Source organism: Saimiri boliviensis, chromosome 17, assembly GCF_048565385.1.
Source record: "Saimiri boliviensis isolate mSaiBol1 chromosome 17, mSaiBol1.pri, whole genome shotgun sequence".
Lineage (NCBI taxonomy): Eukaryota > Metazoa > Chordata > Mammalia > Primates > Cebidae > Saimiri > Saimiri boliviensis.
Genome location: NC_133465.1, coordinates 890,474 through 905,396, shown reverse-complemented (window position 1 = coordinate 905,396; position 14,923 = coordinate 890,474). Strand labels below are relative to the sequence as shown.

The 14,923-nt window shown below is 47.3% G+C and overlaps 1 protein-coding gene and 2 non-coding genes across 12 annotated transcripts in view; 1 reads left to right on the top strand and 2 right to left on the bottom strand.

Annotated features, from left to right (window-relative positions):
- Positions 1–14,923, top strand: part of LOC141581765 (NBPF family member NBPF8-like) — a 47,684-nt gene that overhangs the window by 21,826 nt on the left and 10,935 nt on the right. For 8 of the 10 annotated variants that reach the window (XM_074388023.1, XM_074388022.1, XM_074388020.1 and 5 more), the window contains 9 exons: positions 2,558–2,778; positions 5,230–5,334; positions 5,894–6,103; positions 7,286–7,390; positions 8,775–8,847; positions 9,299–9,522; positions 11,312–11,416; positions 12,797–12,869; positions 13,321–13,544. In XM_074388023.1, the coding sequence (XP_074244124.1) occupies positions 2,604–2,778; positions 5,230–5,334; positions 5,894–6,103; positions 7,286–7,390; positions 8,775–8,847; positions 9,299–9,522; positions 11,312–11,416; positions 12,797–12,869; positions 13,321–13,544 (1,294 nt within the window). In that variant the 5' untranslated portion in view covers positions 2,558–2,603. Of the gene's footprint in view, positions 1–115; positions 2,779–5,229; positions 5,335–5,893; positions 6,104–7,285; positions 7,391–8,774; positions 8,848–9,298; positions 9,523–11,311; positions 11,417–12,796; positions 12,870–13,320; positions 13,545–14,923 lie in introns of those variants that run through there. The other 2 variants (XM_074388025.1, XM_074388021.1) reach the window with 2 other exon arrangements.
- Positions 10,742–10,882, bottom strand: LOC141581948 (U4 spliceosomal RNA). The gene has a single exon (XR_012514773.1). It is a non-coding gene; the product is annotated as a U4 spliceosomal RNA (small nuclear RNA).
- On the bottom strand, positions 14,765–14,905 carry LOC141581947 (U4 spliceosomal RNA). Its single transcript, XR_012514772.1, has one exon. It is a non-coding gene; the product is annotated as a U4 spliceosomal RNA (small nuclear RNA).

Below are 14,923 nucleotides of genomic sequence, written 5' to 3'. Positions count from 1 at the left end.
AAGGTAAAAGTCGGCCGGGTATGGTGGCTCATGCCTGTAGTCCCAGCACTTTGGGAGGCCAAGGTGTGCAGATCACGAGATCATGATATCGAGACCATCCTGGCCAACATGATGAAACCCTATCTCTACTAAAAACACAAAAATTAGCTGGGCGTGGTGGCAAATGCCTGTAGTCCCCGCTACTTGGGAGACGAGACAGGAGAATCGCTTGAACCCGAGAGACAGAGGTTGCAGTGATCCGAGATTGCATCACTGCATTTCATCCTGGTGACAGCAAGACTCTGTCTCAAAATAAAAAAGAAAGAAAGAAAAGCAAAAGTCTTAGAATCATTGGCATTCCATAGAAGAGAGAATTAAATACAGTCAAGGGAAGACCCAAGTCTCATACTTCTCTTGTATATTCCAAAGGTCCAGGGAAATTCCAGGTCTAATTCCATGGAAAATAGAGGTGATTTTCCATGCTGCTAAAGCAAGGTTGCAGACACTTCTGAATTTTGGTCCCAATATGCTAGGAGGGCACACCTCTGTCCTGGAAGATGATACAGGAATCAATACTCTTCCTGTGACTCATTCTGGTCATTTGTCCAGCATCACAGAAACCAAAAAATGGAAATATGGCCAAATTCATGATTTGCTATCCCTCTTGTTCAGGTTTCTTACCTGATTCTTAGGATAACAGCGTTACGTGGAGGATTCTGATGAAGATATGCTGTCCAAATATGTGCACAGTTTTGAGCAAAATGCCTGGTACAAATTGATCAACAAGTAATTACTGAGTAATTGTATGAATATTTACTGAATGACATGGATCCTAGTGATTGCTTTTATTGGCAGTGCTCGAAACTCATCCCTGTGTGACCTGAAGTAAGCCACATAACTTGGTGAACCTGCAGTTTCATCATTTTTATAATAAAGAAACCTGACATTTTCCTTCTGCCACAGAATGTCAGGCTTCTGAGACACCAGAACATGTATATACATAAAGGCTTTGATGTATCTGAAAGCAGTATGCTGACAGTGTTGCTGGAGGATGATGGGGGCTGTAGAGAGGCACGCTTTCCAATGATTGATCCAGTCCTCCTTGCTTCACTTCCACATGAATGTTGGGCAGCCCAGGGTCACACCCATTGCACCCTGAACTCAGGCAAGCCCAGGAAGCAGCCAGACACAGGAGACCTGGGCTACAGAACGGTCTCCCAAGTCCCAGGCTCACAAAACCTGGGTGGCAGTGAAAGCTGAGAAAGTGAGGAGGTGGTTCAGGGGATGACTCTTCCCTACTCATTCCTGTCATCTCCAATCCACCTTCGATTGCACAGCAACCCGGAGGACCACCAACCACCCCTGACCATCACCTTGATCTTACTGTGTTTGGTTAGTGGGATGCAGCCACACATCAACGGCGTTAGACCAACTCAGAAAAATATCTCTCAAACGGTCTTCCATAAGGACCGCTCATGGCCCTGTTATTTTCAATATATGGAAAGACGAAATGAAAACAGCAAAATCATATCAGGTTTACCAGACTTCCCAAGATAGATGGTCACATATGCCTTCAGGGCATCTCTATAAAAATGATTTTCATGACTTGACACCTTGAAAAGAGCTCTTCTGGGACTAAATTGACATCCATAAGTGACAAGAATGAGAGGTAGTGTTCAGTCACATTAAAAAACAAATCATCCCATATAGAGGAAGCTTTGGATATAGGAGCATCAAACTGGTCTTAAGTGAGATGAAAAGTCTCTTCTGCCACAAATATCAGTATAGTGATATCTGCCAGTAAGAAAATATAAATCAGCATAACCATGGGATGCAGCAAGAATAATATTGAGCCAGGAAAGAAAACATTTTTAAAAAATGAATTCCTCATTCACTTTCTAGTGGATACAGAAAAAACTGCAGAAGAGTCAGAGGCTATCACGGCAGTGTAATAGGATGATGTGTTAAACTTGTGGAAAAGCCTTCAATTCTGTTTTCACATATGAGAAGGAGGCGTGACTGACTTCCTGACTAGCATTAAGAAAATATCACATGTTGGGAAACTGTTTCTGCCTTTACAATTTTATACACACAAGAGATAAAAAATGAGGCACATGCTGAGATGTATTGGGAATGAGGTGGGACTGTGGCATTGTAACAAGGGTACACAAATACTGAGAGTGACTGATAGAGGAATGGTCCCCATCGGTTGTGACCTCAGGTGAGACCAGGAGGCCTGTGTTTTAGCAAACCCTGGGCAATTGGAATGAAGGGCTCCTAAGATTCCATGACACGTCCAGCTTCTAATTCTGTTATTGCAACAGCAGACGGTTACCTGGTACACAGGCCACTATCTCCCACACTCTTGTCAGAGTCTGAGCTAGAGGTGGCACCTTCAGCTCCCAGCTGAAGCATTGCGAACCTTGTTTTTGCGGTTAAGGACCCTAAAGTGCTGTGAGGATCAAGTTTTTCTCAACGGTAAGTTAAGAATTTGAGTTCTTGACATCCCCCAGTCCTGATGAAACCTATTTGATTTCCAGTTTTTAACCCATCATGTGTTTGGTTTTCTTCTCCCCAGTTTCTGGCTCTACCTGGGGTGAGTTGAAGTCCTGCCAGATGTCAGCATGGCGACATCTGGCAGGACTTGTTCCACGAAAACCACAGAGGTGAACTTTCCAGATACCATCGAGAATTCCTACTCCCAGCAGGAAGAGACCAAACTGAATTTCGGAGCCAGCAAAAATAGACTTCTTCTGAGCCAGGTGGCCTACTTCCAGAACTATCAGCTGCAGACATCCAGTAAGTTCTACAGGTTCACCACCATGAAACTGATGAATGATGTCCTGTCTTGTCTCGAGAAACTAACCACTCTGTACATCAAAATTAATTTTATCCTTCCCATACTTGTAGAAAATAGAAATGGGTACTTTAACATTTAGTTAAAGATGGAAGACAGAGGACGAAGTATTTAGCAACTGTTCCATGTCTGCAGTAAGGTGGGGGTGGGACTGGGGTTACAATCCCGCCTATTGATTTCTGACACAGGCACACAACCACCTGTTTTTCTCATCAAGAGGCTAAATCCATGTTTCCAGGAATCCTCTCTGTACCGTATAAGATCCTGCAGTCAAGTAGCATCCAGTCTGTTGGTCTCAGTGTCTGAGGCTACTGAACTTCCATTAGGTTCTGGTTTCTGCTGAGGCCCAGCAGGCAAAGCTGTGTTCTGGGGATACGGGGGGAAACACAGTGATAGCACACAGTACCCGCTGTGAGTGCTCGAAGGGGACCCTGCTCCTAATAGAAGCTGTGATATGTGTATGTGGCGCCATCAAGAGCAGGGAGTAGCCTGGTACCGGTGCCTCAGCCTCCCGATTAGCTGTGATCCCTGGGGAGCACCACTGCAAATGGCTAATTTTTGTATGTTTAGTAGAGGTGGAGTTCCACCATGTTGGCCAGGCTGGTCTTGAACCCCGAGGTCAAGTGATCTGCCTGCTCGGGCCTCCTAAAGTGCCGGGATTCCAGGCGTGAGCCGCTTTGCCTGCTCCACAGATTCTTTTTTCAGTAAAAGTTGTTAGAATTCATCCCTCGGTCTAGTCTCCTGTATAAATTTCTCTAACCATTCATTGACAATGACATATGATGAGATAAATCAGTATTGCCGCAAAGCTTCTGGAAAGCATTTAGGGCAATTTATGAAGATTTGTGGGAAAAAGTTTTTTTTTTTAATTGCATTTTAGGTTTTGGGGTACATGTGAAGAACATGCAAGATTGTTGCATGGGTACACACATGGCAGTGTGGTTTGCTGCCTTCCGTCCCCTCACCTGTATCTGTCATTTCTCCCCATGCTATCTCTTCCCACCTCCCGACCCCCCGCCCCTCCCCCATTTCCCCCCAACGGACCCCAGTGTGTAGTGCTCCCCTCCCTGTGTCCATGTGTTCTCATTGTTCAACACCCGCCTATGAGTGAGAATATATGGTGTTTGATTTTTTGCTCTTGTGTCAGTTTGCTGAGAATGATGGTTTCCAGGTTCATCCATGTCCCTACAAAGGACATGAACTCATGGTTTTTGATGGCTGCGTAATATTCCATGGTGTATATGTACCACATTTTCCCTATCCAGTCTATCATCGTTGGGCATTTGGGTTGGTTCCAGGTCTTTGCTATTGTAAACAGTGCTGCAATGAACATTCGTGTGCACGTGTCCTTGTAGTAGAATGATTTATAATCCTTTGGATATATACCCAGTAATGGGATTGCTGGGTCAAATGGGATTTCTATTTTTAGGTCATTGAGGAATCGCCATACTGTCTTCCACAATGGTTGAATTAATTTACATTCCCACCAACAGTGTAAAAGTGTTCCACGGCCGGGCGCGGTGGCTCAAGCCTGTAATCCCAGCACTTTGGGAGGCCGAGGCGGGTGGATCACGAGGTCGAGAGATTGAGACCATCCTGGTCAACATGGTGAAACCCCGTCTCTACTAAAAATACAAAAAAAATTAGCTGTGCATGGTGGTGCGTGCCTGTAATCCCAGCTACTCAGGAGGCTGAGGCAGGAGAATTGCCTGAACCCAGGAGGCGGAGGTTGCGGTGAGCCGAGATCGCGCCATTGCACTCCAGCCTGGGTAACGAGCGGAACTCCGTCTCAAAAAAAAAAAAAAAAAAAAAAAAGTGTTCCTATTTCTCCACATCCTCTCCAGCATCTGTTGTTTCCAGATTTTTTAATGATCGCCATTCTAACTGGTGTGAGATGGTATCTCAATGTGGTTTTGATTTGCATTTCTCTGATGACCAGTGATGATGAGCATTTTTTCCTATGTTTGTTGGCCTCCTGTATGTCTCCTTTTGTAAAGTATCTGTTCATATCCTTCGCCCATTTTTGAATGGGCTTGTTTGTTTTTTTTCTTGTAGATCTGCTTTAGTTCTTTGTAAATTCTGGGTATCAGCCCCTTGTCAGATGGCTAGACTGCAAAAATTGGGAAAAAGTTTTAATTATTTGCACTGACTTAGGTCACAGGATATGCGATTAAGATCTACCAGATGAGGGAGATTTTGTCCCATGGATCTGAAAAGCAGGCTCATTTACTTCTAGGGCGACTTAGTCTAGGGCTCGTTAGAATATTCCTGTCAGAATATCACATTCTTACGCTGAGAATATTTTTCATCCTTGTGCTATGACCGAACACTGATTTGGTCTTGTGTGAAGTGCGATTTGCTTAATGTGACCTGCTCTTCTGATTTGTTGACAGAAGATCGAAAAGATCACGATGAAGAACGGAAATACAGATACAGCAAAAATAAACTTCTTATGAGTCAAGTGGCCTACTATCTGAGCTGCCGGCTGAAGACGAAAGGTAAATTCTATAGGTTCACCATCACGAAAGTGCTGAACAATGTCCTGTCTTGTCTCAGAGAAATGATACACTCTCTTCTTCAAAGTTAATTTAATCCTTCCCATACGTCTAGGAAAGTAGCAATGGGTATTTTAACATTTTGTTAAAGATGGAAGACAGAGGCCAAAGTATTTAGCAACGTTTCCACGTCTGCAGTAGGCGGGTGTGGGACTAGTGTTAATATCCCAGCTATTGATTCCTGACACAGGAGCAGAACCACCTGTTTTTCTCAGCAAGAGGATAAATCATGTTGACAAGAATCCTGTCTACCATATAAGATCCTGCAGAACTTATAAGCAAGAAAAAGGCAGAAGTGTTCATTTCCAGGTTTCAGGGTGACTGAGTAGTTAAGCCAAGTTGCTTTAAGGAGGTTGGGAGTGGAGATGAGAAGAGGAAAAGCAGGGAAATGACATCTTCAAATCAATAGGCAAGGCTGTCAGTGACATCCCTCAATCCCGATTAAACCAATTTGACATCACCAGTTTGTAACCTATCATGTGTTTGGGTTTTTTCTCCCCAGTCACTGGCTTTCTGTGTTCTGCCCCAAATGTCAACATGGTGCCATCTGGCAAGTCTCCTTCCAGAAAAAACACAGAGGTGAACATTCCAGAAGGCAATGAGAAATCCTGCTGCCAACAGGAAGAAAACCGACTGAATGCCAGAGCCAACAAAAAGACACTTCTTAGGAGCCAGGTGGTGGACTTCCTGAACGACTGGCTGAAGATACACGGTGAGTTCTGTAGGCTGACCACCACGAAAGTGATCAATGATGTCCTGTGTTGTCTTGAATCACTAACCATTCTCTTCATCAAAATGAATTTTTTCTGCCCATACTTGCAGAAAATAGAAATGGGTATTTTAACATTTTGGTAAAGATGGAAGACAGAGGCCAGAGTGTTTAGCAACTTTTTCATACCTGCAGTAAGGTGGGTTGTGGGACTGGGGATACAATCCCAGCTATTGATTTCTGACACAGAACCACCTGATTTTTTCATCAAGAGGCTAAATCCATGTTTACAGAAATCTTCTCAGTACCATGTAAGATCCTACAGACAAGAACCATCTAGTCTGTTGGTCTAAATGTCTGAGGCTACTGAACTTCCATTCAGTTTTGGTTTCTGCTGAGGCCCAGTACGCAAAGCTGTGCTCTAGAGACACTGGGGGAAACATGATGATAGCACACAGTGCCTCCTGTGAGGAGCTTGAAGGGAAACCTGCTCCTAATAGAAGCTGTGGTATGTGTATGTGGCATGATCAAGAGCAGGGAGTACCCTGGTACTGATGTACCCTGGTACCTCAGCCTCCCAATTAGCTGGGATCAGCGGTGGGCACCACCATGCCTGGCTAATTTTTGTATTTTATGTAGAGGCAAGGTTTCACCACATTGGCCAGGCTGGTCTTGACCTCCTGAAGTCAAGTGGTCTGCCAGCTTGGGCGTCGTAAGTTGCTTGGATTCAAGGTATGAACCACCGTGCTGGCTCCACAGATTCTTTTTTAGTAAATGTTGTTAGAATTCATCCATTGGTCCAGTCTCCTATATAAATTTCTCTAAACACTGATTGACCTTGATATATGATGAGGTAGATCAGGATTGCAGCAAAGCTTCTGGAAAGTAGTTACGACAAGTTGTGAACATTTTGGGGAAATGTTATAATTGTTTGCACTGACTAAGGTCACGGGATAGGTGATTAAGAACTACAAGATGAAGGAGAGTTTGTCCCATGGATCTGAGAAGCAGACTCATCTACTTCTAGGGTGACATAGTCTAGGGACCGTTACAACATGGTCATCATAATATCACACTCTTCCATTGAGAATATTCTACGCCCTTTTGCTATGACCTGACATTGATTTGGTCTTGCGTGAAGTGAGATTTGCTGAACGAGACCTGCTCTTCTGAATTTGTTTACAGAAGAACAAAAAGATCATGAGGAGGACCAGAAATACGAAGACAAGCAAAATAAACTTCTTATGAGCCAGGCGGCCTGCGACCTGGGCTGCCGGCTGAAGACGGAAGGTAAGTTCTATAGGTTGACCATCACGAGTGTGCTGAAGAGTGTTCTGTGTTTTGTCTGAGATACGGAACGCTCTCTTCATCAGAATGTATTTCATTTTCCCCATACCTCTAGGCAAATATAACTTTGTATTTTAACATTTTGTTAAAAATGGATGAGAGAGAGGCCAGAGTATGTAGCCACCTTTTCACGTCTGCAGTATGGCGGGTGTGGGACTCAGGGTCAAATCTCAGCTATGGATTCCCGGCACAGGCACAGAACCACCTGTTTTTCTCAGCAAGAGGCTAAATCATGTTGACAGGAATCCTCTCTGTAGCACAGAAGATCCTGCAGACACGTAGCATCTAGGCTGTGGGTCTAAATGGCTGAGGCTCGTGAACTGCCATTCAGTTGAGGTTTCCGCTGAGGTCCGGCAGGGAAGGCTCCGTTGTGGGAGCCTGGGGGAACTCCGGTGATAGTACACGGTACCCGCCGTGGGAGCTTAAAGAGGACTCTGCTCCGCCCATAATGTGATGGGAGGTGGTCTTTGGAACAAGAGGGGCATCTGTCCAGTTGCAGAGGACAGAAAGGAGGCTGTGACAGGAGGGCGGTTGTTGGAGTGGAAAGAGCTCTGGATTCAGAAGGAAGGTTCCCAGGCTGTTTCTTCAGCAGTGTCTTTAGTAACTGTCGGTGAGCAATTGATTTCTCCTTCCTGACTTTCTGTCTCTTCATCTGCAAAGTCAGGCAAATTTCTCTCTCTCCATCTGCAAAGGCAGATGCCTTGCAGCGTCTGAAGCATTCAAGTGTGCGATCACTTAGGACCGCTTCTCCAGATGAGATGAAGCCCCTCGCTGTGTGGTGTTGGAGACAGCACTTGATGTGCGCGCATTGGGTGTTAGGAAGCGGTTCAACCCAGACCGGAGCACTCCCTGTGGAGAGAACGTCCCAGAATAACATAGCAGAAGCCACTGGGAGGGCCTATGAAGTCACCTGATGTGCAGAGAATTGTGGGACAAGTTTGTTTGTCCTCTCCTAAGGGAAAGAAACGGGTTGTAAATGTGAACTGTGACAGGGAGGCAAGCGTGTCCCTGGGCATCAGATCTGTGTCAGGATGGGGGAGACAGCTGCCAAAGTCCAGAGAGAGGCCCCACGAGCCTCCAGTGATGTGGGAGCAGAAGGTCTTTTCAACATTTGGCCTCCTCTTGACGGTGAGCCTCCGGATCAGAAATGCATTGCCCGGTGGATCAGGAAACCGTGCCAGGGTTCTCTTGTGAAAGAGAAATCGTGAGAGCTTTCAGTAGATCAGGGACCCACACACGGACGTCCGTGTCCCTGTGCACATTGGGCTGACTGTGCTTGCAGAGTGTGAAGTGGGAAATATCTGAACGAACACATCTGTACTTGCAGAAAATGACGCAGATGAGGATGAAGGTGTTCATGTCGCAGAGGCTGAGATAATACAGGAGTCACGTGCCCCCAGGTAATGCTGAATAATCAGGGGCAAGTAGTGGGTGGGAAAGTATGGGAAAGTTCTAGAATCTCACCCTCTCTGGTGTCTACCGTGGGCCAAAAGCCTCCGCTCCCTTGGCCACAATACGTTCAGTTGAACCCAACTGAGACACAGGGCGTGGCAGCTGTTGTGGTTCTTTGTATGTGCCGAGTGCCGTGTCTGAATTCTGCAGGGATAACTGAGTCTCTGTTCTTCTCAGCTCCTTTCTGCCCCGTGTGATGAATACCAGCTGCTCCCTTTCTCTCCGGTTCCCATGGCAGCCATGCTCTGTGGCAGAGAGGAGGATTGCCTGTTTCCTCTCAAAGGGAACCTCCCATTTGCCTTCTGAGACCCCTGTCTTATTCCTCCTGTGAAAACCAGCCAGGACTTCGTGGGGTCCAATCCCCCTTTGTTTAATGTTTTGTCATCTCTATACCGTCAGGCTCATCGGGGAGGTGCCAAAGGTTGATGTCCAGAGAGTCCCTGAAGACTCACTGGAGGAATGTGCCATCACTCGTTCAAGTAGCTACGGCCCGACTGCCTCCAGCCAGCCTCACGGAGACACCGATGAAATCACGTTTGAGGAAGACAACGTGGACTCTGCACTGGTGGCAGGGAGTCCATCATCTCATGATGTAGTGGAGGATGCTCTGGTCATTCTTTCAGGTGACCTCTACATTCCTTGTTTTTGGCACCTCTGTCTAGGCTGGGGAAGATCACCTCGGAAGACGGGCTCTATACACACGGATGGGTTGGAATAAAAATGTGGGATGGGATAGTAAACACGGATGATCAGGGAATTTTTATCTCTTCCTCAGCTCGTGCCGTGCGTTTGTCTCCCAGGCCCAAGTATCAAGTTACCAGACCCCAGGCCAGTGTGACAAACTCATGGTCACCTGAGTGCAGGAGGTGTCCAGTAGGTGTCTGTCAGGTGTCCTAGCTTTGAGTCGGTATCTCTCATCACCTGTAATGATGTCATCTGTCCCTGAACGATGTTCATGGAGTTGCCATTTCTTTTTAAGGAAACGGGGAGCCTTGCCTGTTTATTGGGGGATGTCGTTCCCCAGGTTTCACTGCTCCGAGCTTCAGTCTTGATCTCTTTTAAGTCAGCTTGCTTAGCTGCACAGTCACCTTGAAACCAGGATGAAAACATTTGCCCTTTACCTTGCTGGTATGTTTCCGTAAAGCGAGGCTCACCCCGGCTCTCCGCCCCGTCAGTGCCACGGCCGGTGTGATTTTTCTTGGTAGCATCACGTGTTGTTTGCTGTTGTTGAGTTGGAGTCTTATTTTGTCACCCAGGCTGGAGTGCAGTGGCACCCTCTTGGCTTACTGCAATCTCCGCTTCACGGACTCCAGTGATTCTCCTGCCTCTGCCTCCTGAGTAGCTGGGACCACAGGTGCCCACCACCACACCTGGCTAATTTTTGTATTTTTAGTGGAGACGAGGTTTCACCATATTGGCCAGGCTGGTTTTGAACTCCAGACCTCCAATTTTTGACCCACCTTGTCCTTTCAAATCAAGGATTTTTTTTTTTTTTTTGAGATGGAGTGTCCCTCTGTCATTCAGGCTGGAGTTCAGTTGCACGATCTCAGGTGACTGCAACCTCTGCCTCCTGGGTTCAGACGGTAGTTCTGCCTCAGCCTCCCAAGTTGCTGAGACTGTAGGCGCATGCCACCGTGCCCAGCTAATTTCTTTGTATTTTTAGCAGAGACAGGCTTTCACCGTGTCAGCCGGGATGGTCCCGATCTCCTGACCTCGTGAAGTGCTCACCTCGGCCTTTCAGAGTGCTGGGATTCCAGGCGTGAGCCACCTTGCCCGGCCCGCAGATTCTTTTTTGTTTGTGTGTGTGTGTGTTTTTTTTTTTTTTTTCTTTTTTTAATTCCTTCTCCCTAGAGACTGTCAGAAAGGGTCAATGCCGACTCTATTGCCTGTCTTCCCGGCGGGGTATCGGGGAAAGTTTTCAATGAGCAATAATCTCATCTCAGATAAAACTCATTGGCTCGGATACTGCCACTGCGCAAAGCTCGCAGATTCTTTTTCGAGCAGGTGTTGTTAGAGTTTACATATTGTCCGGTTTCATGTCTAGATGCCTGTGACCATTCAGTGACCTTGCTACCTGGTGAGATACGTCAGTGTTGTAGCAACACTCCCCGAAAATAGTGTGACTAATTTTTGGAGACTTTCTGGGAAAAAATGTGGTTTAACTTTGCATAGACTCGCGGAGAGAATACGGCATTATGGTGTACCTGTACAGGGAGATTTTAGCCCGGGCATCTGGAAAGCAGGCTCATCTACTCACCAGGCTTCATCTAGGGCACCCTGGAATCTTCCCGTCAGAATTTGTATTCTTGCCCTGGGAACAATTCTGTGCTTGTGCTGTGACTTAACGCTGATTTGGTCACATGTGAAATGTGATGTTCTTCACGTGACCTGCTTTTCTGAATTTGTTTACAGAAGATGGAAAAGATCATGAGGAGGACCAGAAATACGAAGACAAGCAAAATAAACTTCTTATGAGCCAGGCGGCCTGCGACCTGGGCTGCCGGCTGAAGACGGAAGGTAAGTTCTATAGGTTGACCATCACGAGTGTGCTGAAGAGTGTTCTGTGTTTTGTCTGAGATACGGAACGCTCTCTTCATCAGAATGTATTTCATTTTCCCCATACCTCTAGGCAAATATAACTTTGTATTTTAACATTTTGCTAAAAATGGATGAGAGAGAGGCCAGAGTATGTAGCCACCTTTCCACGTCTGCAGTATGGCGGGTGTGGGACTCAGGGTCAAATCTCAGCTACGGATTCCCGGCACAGGCACAGAACCACCTGTTTTTCTCAGCAAGAGGCTAAATCATGTTGACAGGAATCCTCTCTGTAGCACAGAAGATCCTGCAGACACGTAGCGTCTAGGCTGTGGGTCTAAATGGCTGAGGCTCGTGAACTGCCATTCAGTTGAGGTTTCCGCTGAGGTCTGGCAGGGAAGGCTCCGTTGTGGGAGCCTGGGGGAACTCCGGTGATAGTACACGGTACCCGCCGTGGGAGTTTAAAGAGGACTCTGCTCCGCCCATAATGTGATGGGAGGTGGTCTTTGGAACAAGAGGCGGCATCTGTCCAGTTGCAGAGGACAGAAAGGAGGCTGTGACAGGAGGGCGGTTGTTGGAGTGGAAAGAGCTCTGGATTCAGAAGGAAGGTTCCCAGGCTGTATCTTCAGCAGTGTCTTTAGTAACTGTCGGTGAGCAATTGATTTCTCCTTCCTGACTTTCTGTCTCTTCATCTGCAAAGTCAGGCAAATTTCTCTCTCTCCATCTGCAAAGGCAGATGCCTTGCAACGTCTGAGGCATTCAAATGTGCGATCACTTAGGACCGCTTCTCCAGATGAGATGAAGCCCCTCGCTGTGTGGTGTTGGAGACAGCACTTGATGTGCGGGCATTGGGTGTTAGGAAGCGGTTCAGACCGGAGCACTCCCTGTGGAGAGAACGTCCCAGAATAACATAGCAGAAGCCACTGGGAGGGCCTGTGAAGTCACCTGATGTGCAGAGAATTGTGGGACAAGTTTGTTTGTCCTCTCCTAAGGGAAAGAAACGGGTTGTAAATGTGAACTGTGACAGGGAGGCAAGCGTGTCCCTGGGCATCAGATCTGTGTCAGGATGGGGGAGACAGCTGCCAAAGTCCAGAGAGAGGCCCCACGAGCCTCCAGTGATGTGGGAGCAGAAGGTCTTTTCAACATTTGGCCTCCTCTTGACGGTGAGCCTCCGGATCAGAAATGCATTGCCCGGTGGATCAGGAAACCGTGCCAGGGTTCTCTTGTGAAAGAGAAATCGTGAGAGCTTTCAGTAGATCAGGGACCCACACACGGACGTCCGTGTCCCTGTGCACATTGGGCTGACTGTGCTTGCAGAGTGTGAAGTGGGAAATATCTGAACGAACACATCTGTACTTGCAGAAAATGACGCAGATGAGGATGAAGGTGTTCATGTCGCAGAGGCTGAGATAATACAGGAGTCACGTGCCTCCAGGTAATGCTGAATAATCAGGGGCAAGTAGTGGGTGGTAAAGTATGGGAAAGTTCTAGAAACTCACCCTCTCTGGTGTCTACCGTGGGCCAAAAGCCTCCACTCCCTTGGCCACAATACGTTCAGTTGAACCCAACTGAGACACAGGGCGTGGCAGCTGTTGTGGTTCTTTGTATGTGCCGAGTGCCGTGTCTGAATTCTGCAGGGATAACTGAGTCTCTGTTCTTCTCAGCTCCTTTCTGCCCCGTGTGATGAATACCAGCTGCTCCCTTTCTCTCCGGTTCCCATGGCAGCCATGCTCTGTGGCAGAGAGGAGGATTGCCTGTTTCCTCTCAAAGGGAACCTCCCATTTGCCTTCTGAGACCCCTGTCTTATTCCTCCCGTGAAAACCAGCCAGGACTTCGTGGGGTCCAATCCCCCTTTGTTTAACGTTTTGTCATCTCTATACCGTCAGGCTCATCGGGGAGGTGCCAAAGGTTGATGTCCAGAGAGTCCCTGAAGACTCACTGGAGGAATGTGCCATCACTCGTTCAAGTAGCTACGGCCCGACTGCCTCCAGCCAGCCTCACGGAGACACCGATGAAATCACGTTTGAGGAAGACAACGTGGACTCTGCACTGGTGGCAGGGAGTCCATCATCTCATGATGTAGTGGAGGATGCTCTGGTCATTCTTTCAGGTGACCTCTACATTCCTTGTTTTTGGCACCTCTGTCTAGGCTGGGGAAGATCACCTCGGAAGACGGGCTCTATACACACGGATGGGTTGGAATAAAAATGTGGGATGGGATAGTAAACACGGATGATCAGGGAATTTTTATCTCTTCCTCAGCTCGTGCCGTGCGTTTGTCTCCCAGGCCCAAGTATCAAGTTACCAGACCCCAGGCCAGTGTGACAAACTCATGGTCACCTGAGTGCAGGAGGTGTCCAGTAGGTGTCTGTCAGGTGTCCTAGCTTTGAGTCGGTATCTCTCATCACCTGTAATGATGTCATCTGTCCCTGAACGATGTTCATGGAGTTGCCATTTCTTTTTAAGGAAACGGGGAGCCTTGCCTGTTTATTGGGGGATGTCGTTCCCCAGGTTTCACTGCTCCGAGCTTCAGTCTTGATCTCTTTTAAGTCAGCTTGCTTAGCTGCACAGTCACCTTGAAACCAGGATGAAAACATTTGCCCTTTACCTTGCTGGTATGTTTCCGTAAAGCGAGGCTCACCCCGGCTCTCCGCCCCGTCAGTGCCACGGCCGGTGTGATTTTTCTTGGTAGCATCACGTGTTGTTTGCTGTTGTTGAGTTGGAGTCTTATTTTGTCACCCAGGCTGGAGTGCAGTGGCACCCTCTTGGCTTACTGCAATCTCCGCTTCACGGACTCCAGTGATTCTCCTGCCTCTGCCTCCTGAGTAGCTGGGACCACAGGTGCCCACCACCACACCTGGCTAATTTTTGTATTTTTAGTGGAGACGAGGTTTCACCATATTGGCCAGGCTGGTTTTGAACTCCAGACCTCCAATTTTTGACCCACCTTGTCCTTTCAAATCAAGGATTTTTTTTTTTTTTTTTGAGATGGAGTGTCCCTCTGTCATTCAGGCTGGAGTTCAGTTGCACGATCTCAGGTGACTGCAACCTCTGCCTCCTGGGTTCAGACGGTAGTTCTGCCTCAGCCTCCCAAGTTGCTGAGACTGTAGGCGCATGCCACCGTGCCCAGCTAATTTCTTTGTATTTTTAGCAGAGACAGGCTTTCACCGTGTCAGCCGGGATGGTCCCGATCTCCTGACCTCGTGAAGTGCTCACCTCGGCCTTTCAGAGTGCTGGGATTCCAGGCGTGAGCCACCTTGCCCGGCCCGCAGATTCTTTTTTGTTTGTGTGTGTGTGTGTTTTTTTTTTTTTTTTCTTTTTTTAATTCCTTCTCCCTAGAGACTGTCAGAAAGGGTCAATGCCGACTCTATTGCCTGTCTTCCCGGCGGGGTATCGGGGAAAGTTTTCAATGAGCAATAATCTCATCTCAGATAAAACTCATTGGCTCGGATACTGCCACTGCGCAAAGCTCGCAGATTCTTTTTCGAG